General features: G+C 38.8%; 2 protein-coding genes across 2 annotated transcripts; one reads left to right on the top strand and one right to left on the bottom strand.

Annotated features, from left to right (window-relative positions):
* Positions 1-759: 759 nt before the first annotated feature.
* On the bottom strand, positions 760-4,140 carry LOC122323259 (protein S100-A14-like). Its single transcript, XM_043216954.1, has 3 exons — positions 3,995-4,140; positions 2,560-2,691; positions 760-1,387 (listed from the first exon to the last, which is right to left on the bottom strand). Exons 1-3 carry the CDS (start codon positions 4,004-4,006, stop codon positions 1,229-1,231), a joined length of 303 nt encoding a protein of 100 aa, XP_043072889.1. The 5' UTR covers positions 4,007-4,140; the 3' UTR covers positions 760-1,228.
* A 7,242-nt stretch (positions 4,141-11,382) lies between these two features.
* Positions 11,383-12,768, top strand: LOC122324190 (immunoglobulin alpha-2 heavy chain-like). Its single transcript, XM_043218450.1, has 4 exons — positions 11,383-11,463; positions 11,570-11,881; positions 12,007-12,312; positions 12,493-12,768. The coding sequence occupies exons 1-4, from the start codon at positions 11,415-11,417 to the stop codon at positions 12,597-12,599; spliced, it is 774 nt and encodes a 257-aa protein (XP_043074385.1). The 5' UTR covers positions 11,383-11,414; the 3' UTR covers positions 12,600-12,768.
* Positions 12,769-13,757: the final 989 nt, after the last annotated feature.

The following is a 13,757-nucleotide window of genomic DNA, read 5'->3' as shown; positions in this document are numbered from 1 at the left end:
TAAATTCATATATTGCACTTACATAATTACAATAATTACTCTTATGTTTAACCAAAATCAATGGTGTAATGATTGTTGGGCAATATATTAGGTATATATACTTAGATATATTAGCTAAAAATGCTTACATTTTACATTTAAACACTTATTAAAGAGCACATAATACTAATGTCTATTGAAATTAAGAAATGCATGCATAAGTGTGATTTCAACAAGGAAAACAGTTCACACAACAGTTCTAATTCTGTAGGGTTGTTTTGACAGGACATTGTGGCGAGTGACAACACCAACTGTAAACCGTTGCAGCAGCACAGCACAGTAAAAAGTATCTGTTTCTGACTTTCTTAGGAGTACGTCTAAGTGCAAATTACAGCTTGCAAAAAAACTTCAGTTAATTAAAAAATATATAATTTTAGTGAATAGTTACTTTTTAAGGAATTGTCAGGACTATATGGACAAGTGTAAAACTGCCTTCAAAGCATAAGGGAGCAATGCATTAGAAAATGCATTCACACTTGATGTATGTCGTCTCACTAGACCTTTGTTGCAAAGGCACAAAAAAAAATGTGTATGTTCTGTTGCTACCAACTTTTGTTTATTATTTTTTTTTAATTAAATGTACACTAGGGCAGATATCTGTTGCAAAACCGAATAGAATAACTGAGAATAGATATAAAAACACCAACAACAAGCAACAGTTTTTGTTATAAATTTTATTAGACAATAATTCAGGAGTTATTGATTTTTGGCCATAAAAACAGTATTACAAAATATAAATAAAAAGTGTTGTTATTATTGTTTTTGCTTGCATAAACCACTCTTGTCTGGAAATACACATGCTAGACGATTATTGCAGTATGTTTATATGTAGTGTTATCGCAAGAAAAAGAAAGGTTTTATTTATTCATCAATTTACTTAAAAACACTTAAATGCACAGGAAGCTGTAAATCCAGAGACAAGTGAAAAACAATTGGACTCCAGTTATGGTATATGAAGTAGTAAACTGGTCTGTACATTAAGATTTACTTGATGCTTGCTATGATGAGAGATGATGGCTGTACTGCTTGCCACATTATTTAAAATAAAAAAGTAGGCCTATAAAAGTTTGCTTATTTATTGGAATGCTTAGGAAGAAAAGTTAAGTGTTTTGTTTGGAGATGGATAAATGGTTCTGGATAAATGCAGAGAGACCAGGTCTTAGTGGCAGATGCAGTTGAAGCCCACGGCTCATAGTAAAAGGCAGGTGCATTTGGACAACTTCTCGTGGCTCAGCAGACCATGCTGGGTTGTGGCCAAATTCTGGATCAGGCTCCAAAAGTGCTTGAAGCTGACGCCTTCCCCATCTTTCACTCCCATTTGCTTCAGCACTTCTCCAAAATTATCCGACTATAGAAAGAGAGAGAGAGAGAGAGAGAGAACTCACTGGCGTTCATGTATTCTGTGAAAGTGTAACTCATTTCACAAGGTTTTTTTTTTTTTGAAAACTACCACTTTGCTGCCCTCATGTGGTTTGTCCGTAGGGCTTCATAGTAAATATTCTTAGGGGCCTTTTTAGTTTTTGGAAATATTTTGAGCCGCTTTAACAGAATCACATACAACAAATGCGTGCATATTTAAACTTTCGGTTGGAATCTTCAAAAACAATCAAATGATTAAACCCGGCGACACTTCCACAATCGTTCACGTGATATATGTCAGCTCTGCCTTTTCTCTAAATCGCTACGGTCTGTACCGTTTTCTTTTACAAACGCGTCACAACATGAACTGCAATTACATCAGCACCGAAGTACGGTATCACTGCCGTATTACAGCACCAGAAACTACTATGTCAGAGGTTCACCCTTAAGCTGTACAAGGCCTGCCATGACACGATCCCATACCGACTGTAACTGAAGAGCAGCGTCGGTTTGACTGCAGGAGAAATTATTTATCTTTCAGATCAAGGCCAGCCACCATTTAGCTCTCAGTATGGAGCCACACCCAGCGTCCTTCGCTGGCTCAACCTGAGCTCGAGCTGATCTGTGTAATCAGTCCACACCTCTTTTCTGAGGCAACGTTCTCTGTGAAACCAGCCGATCCTCAGAGTGAAAAAAAGGTTTCATTCAGGGTTTGGTTGCGGATTCCTTTCCTTAAATACGATGACAGCTTTACAGGCATGTGTATAGCCTTCAACTTTATGTATATGAAATAAAAACCTGTTTTTGCTATCGAAATAAGTTAAATGTACAGATAATAATAACTAGAACCTGCATGCTGGCTTAAAGGTTAAACAAAACTGGTCTTTCCAGCACGTGGAGCCAATAATAACAAGGACGGCGCGTTGTGTTTCCTACACAAAGACAAGAACACCACGAGCAACACACAGGCCTTAAAACGACACAAAGTAATTATGGGCCTAATATCACTGTTAACAATATAATCACTGAACTGGTTTCGCTGTCGGATTTTCCCATTTTCTCATATTGAACTTATTAACAGCTATGCTATGTGCAATCACAGGAAATGAGTAAAAACAGTATTGAGTCACTTGGTGTCTGTTGGTATGAATATAGCTTTACCTTGACTAAAGATGGCAGCTGGGAGGAGAGGAGATGCTTGAACTCATCTACCTTCAGAGGAGGCCGGTTATCAGGGGAAGCAGAATGGAAGTTTGTGACCAAGGTGTTAATGGCCTTCTCGAGGTCAGAATACTGCAGAATTAAGAGGTGGGGGTGGTTACTACAGTTAAAAGTTTAATACTTTAGAAAACCGAAGATTTTAGAAAAAATGAAACTCTAAAGAGCCTAGAAACAAATACACTGAGCTTGAGTTGCAATGATCTTTTTTGTTCAATGCATGTAATAATTCAACTGGAAAATGTAACGCGCGACCTATGATGATCTGTACTCATTTGAGCATTAATTAATAGCTTAATAGCTCTTCTGTTGTACTAATTGAATTCATTAGGACTAAATCTGTTACATGCACCTGTTTCTGAAGGTGAAGAAAAATCTAAAGGTGAAGAAAAATCTAAAGGTTTGCGCTTTTCCGCCCTCCAGGACTATCGAAGTGCTATCAACGGACTTTGTAAACTGTGTCTATTCAAACCTTTTTGCTCTCAGACATTTATCCAGTGCAGTACCTGAAATACCTGCATTTCAGGCCATGACACCCGCCTTCTGTGCGTTATTTACTTAAGCTGTGCACGTACAATGGAAACCATTTCCCTGTTTATTAAGACAAAAGGTTAGGCTTCCGAAATGCATAAAACGTGTCACACAAAAGTGTTAATATGTGACCCCAATCGCAGTCTTGGGCGTTTAAAACTTTTCACACACTTCCCGCTGCTTCTTTAAGTCCACATAGGCATCTCGAGGCTTCTCCCAGAGAGAAACAACGCAAAGACACTGATTGATTCCCCGTGCTTTTCATTTCTGCACAACGGCTGTATGTCAAAACCTAGCGAGCTGCCTTCGCAGACGGCATTTTTTGGGTAAAACGAGGCCAGACGGGGGTGGTTAGGGCAGGGAGGTTTTGACACACGGCCATCGTGTCTTTCGCATAGACTTGCGAGCGTTTCGCTGCAGCGGGAGCTCATATGGCTTGAATTATCTTGATACTGGCCATATTTTTTTTTTCTTTGTTAGGGACCACTGACTCGAGAAACGGAGCGGCGGAATGCGCGAGAACGCAGCCGTCGCGTTAAAACGGCACGGGACGCGAAAAACAGCCTTCTGTCAAAGAAGGCAGAAAACGGGCGAGGCGAGACGTGTCACTGGCGCTTATTGATCGCTCGCAAAAAAAAAAAAACACAATCAAAAACTTTATTAAGTAAGCTTTCGTATAAACCGCTCTCGTCGTCGACAGCAAACTACAGCATCCGTTTCGGTCAAGTCCGAGATGGACATTAAAACGCGGAGATTTGCGCTTAAGTAAAAAAAAAACCTGCGTGAAACCCCGTTGAAATGTGAACGAGCACGAACAAAAAAACTCAATAAAACGCAAACTACGTACCTGCGTCGCCATTTGAAGTGATCGCTTTTATTTTCCTGGCTCTTGATAGACTTCGCTGTTCCCGTCGCGCAGTGCTCCTTACTTCTCGCTCTCAGCGTCCCATCGCTTCTGTCACATCTTGGCCGACGTCCTGAATCCTCCCACTCGGGAGGAAAAACAACTAAACCCACCTTCCGTGTCAGTGCCTGCTACGGGAAAAACGCCTCCTGTAACTCGACGCTTCGGGACGGCGAACCTAACGGGGCGGAGACGATCGGGTTTCGGAGGCTCCGCGCTCTGGAAAAAAAAACTCTGGAAAACCAGGTTTCCGTATGACACATTTTTTTGTTGATGGATAGAACTATCGGAAAACAGACTTACTGCTCCCTTGGGAACACATCTGGAAGCTTTCAGGATGAAAAAAAGGGAAAATCTTTTGCACAACAACAAGCCCGTATCAGAACGTGCGGGTGGGATAGTTTTTATATATAAGCGTGCGCTTTAAAGAAGTCAGAAGTTCTGCCAGATATCCAGTGGTCTATAGCTTTGGTGTCTTTATGATGTATGCTTTCCAGGAATCTTTTGGAAACGCCGTATAGCGGGATTCCCGCTGAGCGAGGCGTGTCTCTGGTCAGATACAATTCGTCTTCCTCTGCTTGTTTTCCTCACAGTTTTGGGGAACGCGCAGGCAAGGGCGCTCAGCATTCTGGGTGGGTGCAGTGAGAGTGCTAGACGTGACTCACCTTCCACGGCTTGTAGGGGATATAGGACAGCGATGCACAGGTTTACACACAAACAAACTGAGCACCGACTTAGTCAGTCTGTCCTCATCCTCAAGAAGTTGCACCACCCTCTTGTGCAAGTTCAAAACTGGTAACTGATACATAGTGGGCTTTGTATAGCTGTTTTACACAAGCAACCGCACATGCACGCTTTGATCATATGAATATTTCAAGAAAAAATACTTTTTTTTTTTTTTTTTACATTGTACACATACAAACCCCTTTTGTAAAAAAAAGTACAGTTTAGCATACTATTGTATATCACAGGAATATACTTTGTGTGAATAGTGTTTTGACACAATTACATGTTATTTAGAATTTAATCAAACAGTTTAAATTAATATTTTATACTTATTTATTCTCGCAGTTAAGTATGTCTTATTTAATTTCACACATTGTTTTTCTTTTGAAGGTAAGCTAAAATATACTTTAATAGTTTTTATGCTGAAACATGCATTTAAATATATGTTTTTAATGAAACATTTGTAATGATGAAGTTGCACTTTAATTCATTTAAAATATATTAACTTTAAATGCAACTTGATTTTGAATAACGCACTACTGTTAAAATTATAATCAACTACTTTGCGTTTTAGTATGCTAGTCAACACATCACAGTAAGTGTACTGCTTGAAACTTTGAAATTTAATACAAAGTGCACTTAAAAGTGCGTTGACAACATGAGCTCTCTTTTAAGTCAACTTAAAGTGGCCTTTTATTTCATTATCTGCAGGTACAGTTTTTAAAAGTGTGCTTCGAAGCACACTACAATAGCACAGTTAAGCACCCTTCTTTTCCGCAGGAACACAATGGCCCTTTGTGTCTGGATTATGAAGTGTTATTGTCAGCTCCTTTATTGCATGTCGACTCTAGTTTGTTACCGCGCTGTTTATTCCTGCGTCTGCTTGAAAGAATCGCCGTTTAGCGCCATCTTAAAATACACATTTTTTCTTTTTCTTGCTTCACAGTCATGTAGTTTGGGTGTGTGCGCAGACAGCAGTGTTTCTCGCTGCAGACGTTATTCTTCATGCCGCGCAGTTTTCTGATGGCAGGCCGCCATTGATGGCAGGCCGCCCGTTTTTACCTGCGACCGCTCGAGAGTGTTACGTACTCACAAAGAGAACAAATGTGCTTTGTGCGTCCAGACTCGTGTTCGCACTCGCATGGCTGTGATGCGAAGATTACGCACAGTTTCGGCGTCAAGAATTTGCTCACGAGTGTGTCATCATCTGCCTTACAAGGGCGCTTGTTTGAATGACTTAACCGAGTCAGAGAGAGAGAGAGATAGAGAGAGCATTGGAATATATATATATATATATATATATATATATAGCTCAATCAACCACTGGAGTCGCTTCTAGACATAACTTTGTGAAATAATATTCCAACATGTTACTTCACAGAAGCAGAGAAGTAGGAAACCTGAGTACTTAAGGATTAGCTCCCTGTCATCTCAACAAGGGTTGAAATATGACTGATTGAATATGTATTTACTCTGCCTATTCTGACGCCGGTGTCACAATACCCTGTCCTGTTCAAACCTGTGCTAAAACGACTCTACCTTTACCTGCCTTCATTTCTCACAACCACCGACACCTCAGCCACGACTCTCCCTGTCTCCGTTTCGTCAGTACTAGAGCACAGCTTCCAGAGGCCAGGGATTATTCTTTGATTTCTATACCACGAAATGTCATTAGAAAGCATAGTGCGTATGAGTTATGTTTTCATGTCTATTCGTATATCAACAATAATAAAAGCAATAATACAAAGTAGCTTAACTGCTTCAGTGCTGACTAAAGGTGCATTTTGGAGCTTTTTATATAATATTTATTGCATCGTATAAAAAAAAGTTTTTCTTGAACAATTAGAAATGTATGATTGAGTGATTAGGAATGAAAAAACAAGTCATTGGTTTTGAAGACAACTCAGAAAAAATATATCGGGGATGTATTGTAAATATTTAAATATCCAATACACCTTTTGGAATTATTTTAGGTCTCAATGTCAATAAGTAACAAAAACCATCTCAATTTGTTTTTGCAGCACATTTCTCAGGATCTCTGTCAAAAACAGGTCGGTTTTGTCCCGTCTAATTACTATTCACGAGCCTCTCTTCACATTGGCCTGGTCAATCGATTTAACAACGTCACAATTACGTCAGCGCTAGATGGATGGAAAACAAAGGAAGATGTTGTGATGTTGTAATACAGCCTCAAATAGACTGGACTGAAACGATGCGTCAAAAATGCCTGTGTTTGCACACTTCTTATCTGAAAAGGTTCAATAAAGTATTGTCTTTTTGTTGTTATGTCCAAGTCTAAAGTTGTAGTTTCTTTGTGACTATGTCGTTTATTAAATAACGTCTGTGTGCATGTGTGTAAAACAACAAACTGACAGTTTATATACTGCATATACACCATATATAAATCATGACCAGATCGACATGCGCTCTGTCAGATCGTTGTACAGTTCGGCTGACCTGGTTTTCTGTTAAAATAAACCTTTTCGATATGTTTCCGTGTTGTTGTTGCTCTGTGGCCATAGGTTTAAATGCATGCAGTATGTGTTTTCTGTAGTCAGGCGACTGAGAGAGGAAGACCGAGGTTTTTGCTGAAGTAGTCAAATGAAGGCTAGATTCTGTCGTGATCGTCAGACTTTAAAGATGAGCGTCTGGCTGGTTATGATCTGGGTGTCTCACACTGTGGGAACAGGTAAACCGTTTTCAATTCAATTATTCCATTTTTTCTGTTCCAATAAATTGCGCTGAAATTCAAATATATTTTAAACTATAAACTTTAATCTGTGAGATGCATTTATTTTCTTCTATACTTGTGTTTTGTAAGCCGTATCTTTTCGCTTTAGCAAACATTTAATCACGGAAGGCAAGCGATAATGAAAGGCCTCGATAAATTGATGGGGTTGGAATTTTTAATTGCAAAATGAAAGGCTTCTTTAAGTTGTTTGAAACTTGACGACAGAAAGAGATAACGCAATGACAAACATTGCGATCTTTTCACCTAGCAAACAAGGCGTTCATTGTAACACAGTGGCGACGGTGGCTGAGGTGATGGCTGGAGAAGAAGTGGTTTTAAAGTGCAACATTGTAGAGCTGTGCGCCCGTGTTCGGCGGTGGCTTGGCTGAGAGTCGTTCCGGGAGCATAGCGATCAGCCTGACCGACAGACTTCAGATCGTTCCTCATCACTCCTCCAACCAGGCGAGCAGTATCTGTACGCTGTTATCACCAATTCAACGGTGCGTGGACTCCAGTACGTATTACTGCTGCGGCTGTGCAAGGCCGCTTAAGCTCACATCGGTAATGGATCCAGAGTCTTTGTGAAAGGTGAGGTGTGATAAAACAATCTCTTGTGAATTCATATAATAATACTTATGAATAGAAGTTTAAAGATAAAAATGCTGGCAGCTTTAAGGTGTTTTGAAGTATTAGGCGTGCAATGCACTGCCATAATATAACTAATATTGACTAATTGACTTTACTGAAAATATCCAAATGTATTACATATTTCAATATAAATGAATGGGTATCTGTGGTACCTGGGGTTTATGCCTGGGTTGAGAAATTAATATTAGTATTACTGACCTCTATTCTCCAAATTGATACTGTTAAGTACTTTGACACAGTCTGTATTGTTAAAAGTGCTATTTAAATAAAAGGTGACTTGACTTTATCAGCAGCCTTCTAAACTAAAGATTTGAAAGTTGGATAAATCGAAGCAATGAAGCTGAAGATACCAACCTGGTCTGTGCTCAAACACAGGTTCAATATGTGAGACCCTGGCACGTTTTTATTACTGTTTTATTTCCTGCCACACATCTTCATTATCAACCTGATTTAGAGTTAACCCATTGAGCAGCGACATAATGACTGCCACAAACAGTTCAAAGGCTTTATTATGTGAAGTATTTCTTTCGTCAGTAACCTCATATTTCCCCTAATCTCATTCCAGAACGCACTGTGTTTCCTGTTATTGATATTCTTACTCCGCTGATCACGAACGGCCCTTTGGTCCCTCTCCAGTGTGTTGTGAACGGGGTCGAGGCTTCTGGGGTTCGCGTGTTCTGGACCGTGGAGGAGAAAAGAAAAGGACAACCAGTTTTGGCGCATGGGAGCGATGGTGCTATCCGACCTTTAGGAACCAGATCCTGGTTACCGCCGAGGAGTGGGAAAGGAAGGCTCAGTGTGTGTGTGTAGTGGAGTTTGGAGGACAGCTCTATACCAAGACCCTTCAGCCACATGGTACAGCATAACATTAAAGCCAACTTATAGATCAAATGATCTATAAGTTAAAATGATCACATTTCTACCGTTTTACTGTGTTTTTGATCAAATAAATGCAGCTTTCTTTGGTGAGAAACCTTGGTTTCTTTGATAAATCTTTGATAACTTTTTCACATTTTCTCTTTCCACAGATGCAACAGATGCGTGTTATGCTTTAAAAATACATATATCTGTTTGTCTGCTTCGTTTTTGGCCTTCTGCTTCTGGTGACAGTGATTGTTTATAGACTGAGATGGAAAACCTTTGTTATATGATATGTGTATGAAAAAAAACAGTTTTATGTTAATGTTTATGTTAATGTTTTTTCGGTGATTCATGTTTTGAATATCATTGTTTATTTTGGTGTCGAAGGATGTATTTAATCCAATATGTTCTGAACATTAAAAACGGAATAAAATAAATGTACTGTAAACGTATACAAAAATGTATTGCTTGAGACGTTTTTCTTAAAATCATATGAATTTACACCAATAATCTAAAACAAGAGAAAATAAAATAACTATATAAAAATATTATTTTCATATATTATGTTATTTGTTATTACCTATAGCCTGTAAGTGTCAGTGTGATAACCGTGAGGAAAAAACAACAAATCTTCAGATATTTATTTAGATATTGTGCCTGATCTGGCCTCTGTTATGTGTTGCGGGCGCAGGAAGTGATGTTATTCTCACCTAATCAGTTTAGTTTTTATCTCTGTGTCCTCTTTATTGTGTGGTTGCATGCATCGCTAAATGGTGCTGTGGACCTCGCCTCATATTGGTTAATGTCCACACTTTACTTTGTCAGCGGAAAAACTTCAGTCTCAAAAGTACCGCAGTGAAACCTCAAAGATGCATAATTCCAACCCCAAAGGCTTTGGTGGAAGAATAAAATTGCTGATTTTGTTCAAATAAAATAGGACAGAGCCATGCGCCGCATGTCTCATGAGTTAAGTCACTATTGTCTTATGTTAAATAAATGACAGCTTTTGTGTTATCCATCAAAAAAGCATGATTTTGCCATGCAGCTCTCATCTAATCGAATTAAATTCCAAATTCTTGAAATTTCAGTACAGCTTGAAAAAAACCATGGCATCCAGTTTATGTGAAACAATATAAATACATTCATTACACTTGTATAAAGCAATATCACATGAGCACTAGAGCTGTCATTCCAGCTGTAGAAGTTTATAAGTTTTACATGTTCATACCAGTTTCTTTGAGGTTTTGCTACGCTAACAAAAAAGGCGGTCCCGCTTTATATTAGGTTGCCATAACTATTATGTATTTACAGTTAAAGTAATAATTTGATAAATTAATCATTGATGCAATGCACTCATTGTATACATGCGTTTACATTGTACACACATTTAGTGGGTTAGTTGAGCCCATAATGAAAATTCAGTCAATAATTACTCACCTCAAATGCGACCTGCGCTCATCTTCAGAGCATAGTAAGATATTTTTAATGACAAAATGGCTGTCCTACCCTTCATAGACAGCAACACAACAGGATTTGTGACAGAATGTTGGGCTGAACTAACCCTCTAAACCCACCCATGCCACCCAACCTGTGCCTAACCTTACCTGTTCGTCGCATCCTCAAAATCAGCTTTTGCAATACAATATGAACAGAATAAGAATATTGCACTTATTTTTTTTATGGAAGTACATAGTAGTTAATAAATAAAGCATTTAGTTCATAAAATGAATCTGTTTTGAACTAAAAAGATGAGTGAATGATTCAATGACTCTCATATGAAGTCTTTCGCTTGTTTCTTTTGTGATTGAATGGAACTTAATTGGTTGAAGTTATGATTCAGTGAAAACCAACACTCCACGAATATACAAACACAAACAAGTAGAGTGATACAAACAGTACAAAATCTCAACTGTATATTTGTAAATATAAATATATGTGAATTTATAACTTTGTTATTACATACAGTTGATGACTCTTATTAGTTATTACGTTAGGGCTTTATGCTATACCATATTTGTTAAATGAATCTTTATTGCATTATTTCAGCGTCTTGTATATTAAGATGATTTGTGTTTGTGTGAATGGACACTGTGCACCTTCTAATATATTAATATTTGTGAAAAAGACACTTGTGTTGAACCTTTTTTCTCATTACCACTATGTTTTTCAGGTCAGTATATTATAAAGGTAAAGGTAAAAAAAAAAAAAAAAGTTAATTGGTATATTAACATTATTTGAGTCGCGTTTTTTAAAGTTCTGGCAGGCATGTCAGGAACAAAGTAGTTTCTCGGTCTAACAGCTTTAACAGCTGAAGAAACGACTGTGGATATAAGCAGGAAAAGGTGTGTGATTTGTCACACGCACATGTGTCTTGGGCCTGTGAAGTCTTCAGACAGCATGCACGACCTCCTTTTTCTTGTCTTGTCCTGTTTAATTTCGCCAGAAGGTAAGCTACCGGTGTTATTATTTGTTCACGCGTAGCATGGAGTTTGTACATAAAACTGCTCCAATTGATAAGAGCAGCATTATCGACCTTTTGAATGCGTTCGCAGCGACGGCGGGGACGGTTTATCAGTTCCCCGCTTCGGTGAAGGTGAGGTCGGGTGAAAGAGTGAGCATGAGCTGCCAGCTGAACGAGGTGCAGTCCTTCTGTCACAGAGTGGCCTGGGTCAGGGTGCATCCCGTGAGTGGAATAACAGACGTTCTGCAGGACAAGCTTCATCAGAATAAAGAGCAGCCGGAATCCTCGGTGTGTCGCTTTTCCATCCACGGCGCGACGGTGCAAGACTCGGGCATGTATTACTGCATCGCTACAGACCGTGAGCATATGTACCTTGGGAACGGCACGGCTGTTACTGTGCAAGGTACTGTATCAAAGGTTTCTACCGCATGACATGAAGGTTCTTGAAGTTTGGGGTTATGAGAAAGCGTACTTTCATCGTATAATTATGTGTCGGCTCTTTTTGCTGTTTTATCGCTCTTCTTGCAGCTGATAACGCCGTGATGCCGTCTATTGATATCATGGCTTTTGCCAGCAGCAAGAACCACGGCTCCACAGTCACTCTCCAGTGTGCGGTCGGAGGATTTGCTTCATCACAGGTCCATGTGCACTGGCTCATAGGGAGCAGGAAGGACAATGGACGCGCTTTCTCTGTTTGGGAAGAAGGTGAAGAGGTCTCTGTGAAAACTCATAATTACGCGGCAGTATCGGCTGAGGAGTGGAGGACAGGAGGAGCTTGCACCTGCGTTGTGAAGTTCAGCGGATGGATGTTCAACAAAACTCTGCATTATCATGGTAAGTCACTTTTCATAACATATCTTCATCAAGATGGCGAATCAATAATAGTACCTCTCCATAAATGGGGTAGGCGGGATTTCTTGATGGATCTGCGTTATTTTGGCTGTTTTGTCCAGTTTTAAGAAGAAATGCTTTTGATTCTTTTCTCACAATGCTTGGTTTTATTCATTTCCTCAGATATCCAGGACACTTGCTATCCTCTTGTCAGTGTAAGCAGAATCTTTGCACTTGTGACTGCTCTGCTCTTTTTAACTACCTCAGCAATTTTAGCAGGACGCTTGTGAACCAGAAATGGTGTATTTGATCCGAAACCATCAAAACAAATGTTGATTTGCTACAAATAATGCTTTCACACCCCAATAACTCATAACACATGTACGATTTAGCAAAATGAGTTTGAACAAAGTCGGACAAATTAGGCACCTTGTAAAAATTTGTATGAATTACCATGAGATCGGGCTGGTTACCAAGAAGTTACATTTACCCTCGTCTTTAAATTTTTTCCTTCTGTAATAGTGGCGTATGAGTCCTCAGTTGTCCTCGTTGTGAAAAGATGAATCTCAAAATCATATCGTTGTATGCGGTCGTTGTCAAATACACAAATTCCTGTAGGACCTGAATGATTTTTCTGTAGAATAGCTGGCCGTTTAACTGTTTACTACAAACAAGGAGACGTGAACAGCTATCACTAAAAAACACAGGTGTGGATGATGATAGCGGCACAGTATTAAGAATCAAGCGTATGTAAAGTTTTTGAACAGGGCGCTTTTTATAAATGTAACTGTTATTTTCTCACGTGGACTATATGTAAACATCTTTTATGTGAAATATCTAATTCAGGTCAGTACCAAATGAACAATAACATGATCCCTGATATTTTGGTTAATAATTAAACTAGTAATTTAATAGTAAACTATGTAGACTTCAACTGTAGCTGTATAAAATATGAAAAAAATTTAAAACTAGTAAATGTGTCTTTTTCAATATATGATAGATTCATTCTGAATAAAGGCCTAGATCTTAACATGTAATCTAATGTGCTATTCTATTGCTTGTTTGCTTACTTGTTTCTTTATTTATTGTTTATGCATACATTAATTGTATTTCTTGCCTATGTTCAATTGGAAACAGAAAAAAATATATGCATGTGTGTGTGTGTGTGTGTGCACAAGGATAGGAATACCAGTAAATTTTGACCTTGTGGGGACTTTTATAGCTTATAAACATACAGGATTAAATTTTTTTGACAATCTAAAAATGTCAGTAGTTTCCTGCAAGGGGTAGGTTTAGGTGTAGGATGATATCACATACAGTCTGTACAGTATAAAAAACCATTACACCTTTGATATGAACTGTGTGTGTGTGTGTGTGTGTGTGTGTGCGTGCGTGTGTGTGTGTGTGTGTGTGTGTGTGTGTGTGTGTGTGCGTGTGTGTGTGGGTGT

Source organism: Puntigrus tetrazona, chromosome 19, assembly GCF_018831695.1.
Source record: "Puntigrus tetrazona isolate hp1 chromosome 19, ASM1883169v1, whole genome shotgun sequence".
Classification (NCBI taxonomy): domain Eukaryota; kingdom Metazoa; phylum Chordata; class Actinopteri; order Cypriniformes; family Cyprinidae; genus Puntigrus; species Puntigrus tetrazona.
The sequence above is the reverse complement of the archived record's forward strand: the minus strand, read 5'-3'. Positions and strand labels throughout refer to the sequence as shown.

Excerpts from the sequence above, each read along its gene's own strand:
- LOC122323259 (XM_043216954.1), bottom strand. Across the intron at positions 1,388-2,559 it reads AGCTGCCATCTTTAGTCAAG|TCGGATAATTTTGGAGAAGT; the intron begins GTAAAGCTATAT and ends CTCTTTCTATAG.
- LOC122324190 (XM_043218450.1), top strand. The coding sequence starts at position 11,415 with ATGCACGACCTCCTTTTTCTTGTCTTGTCCTGTTTAATTTCGCCAGAA. Across the intron at positions 11,464-11,569 it reads CTGTTTAATTTCGCCAGAAG|CGACGGCGGGGACGGTTTAT; the intron begins GTAAGCTACCGG and ends ATGCGTTCGCAG. Across the intron at positions 11,882-12,006 it reads CACGGCTGTTACTGTGCAAG|CTGATAACGCCGTGATGCCG; the intron begins GTACTGTATCAA and ends CTCTTCTTGCAG.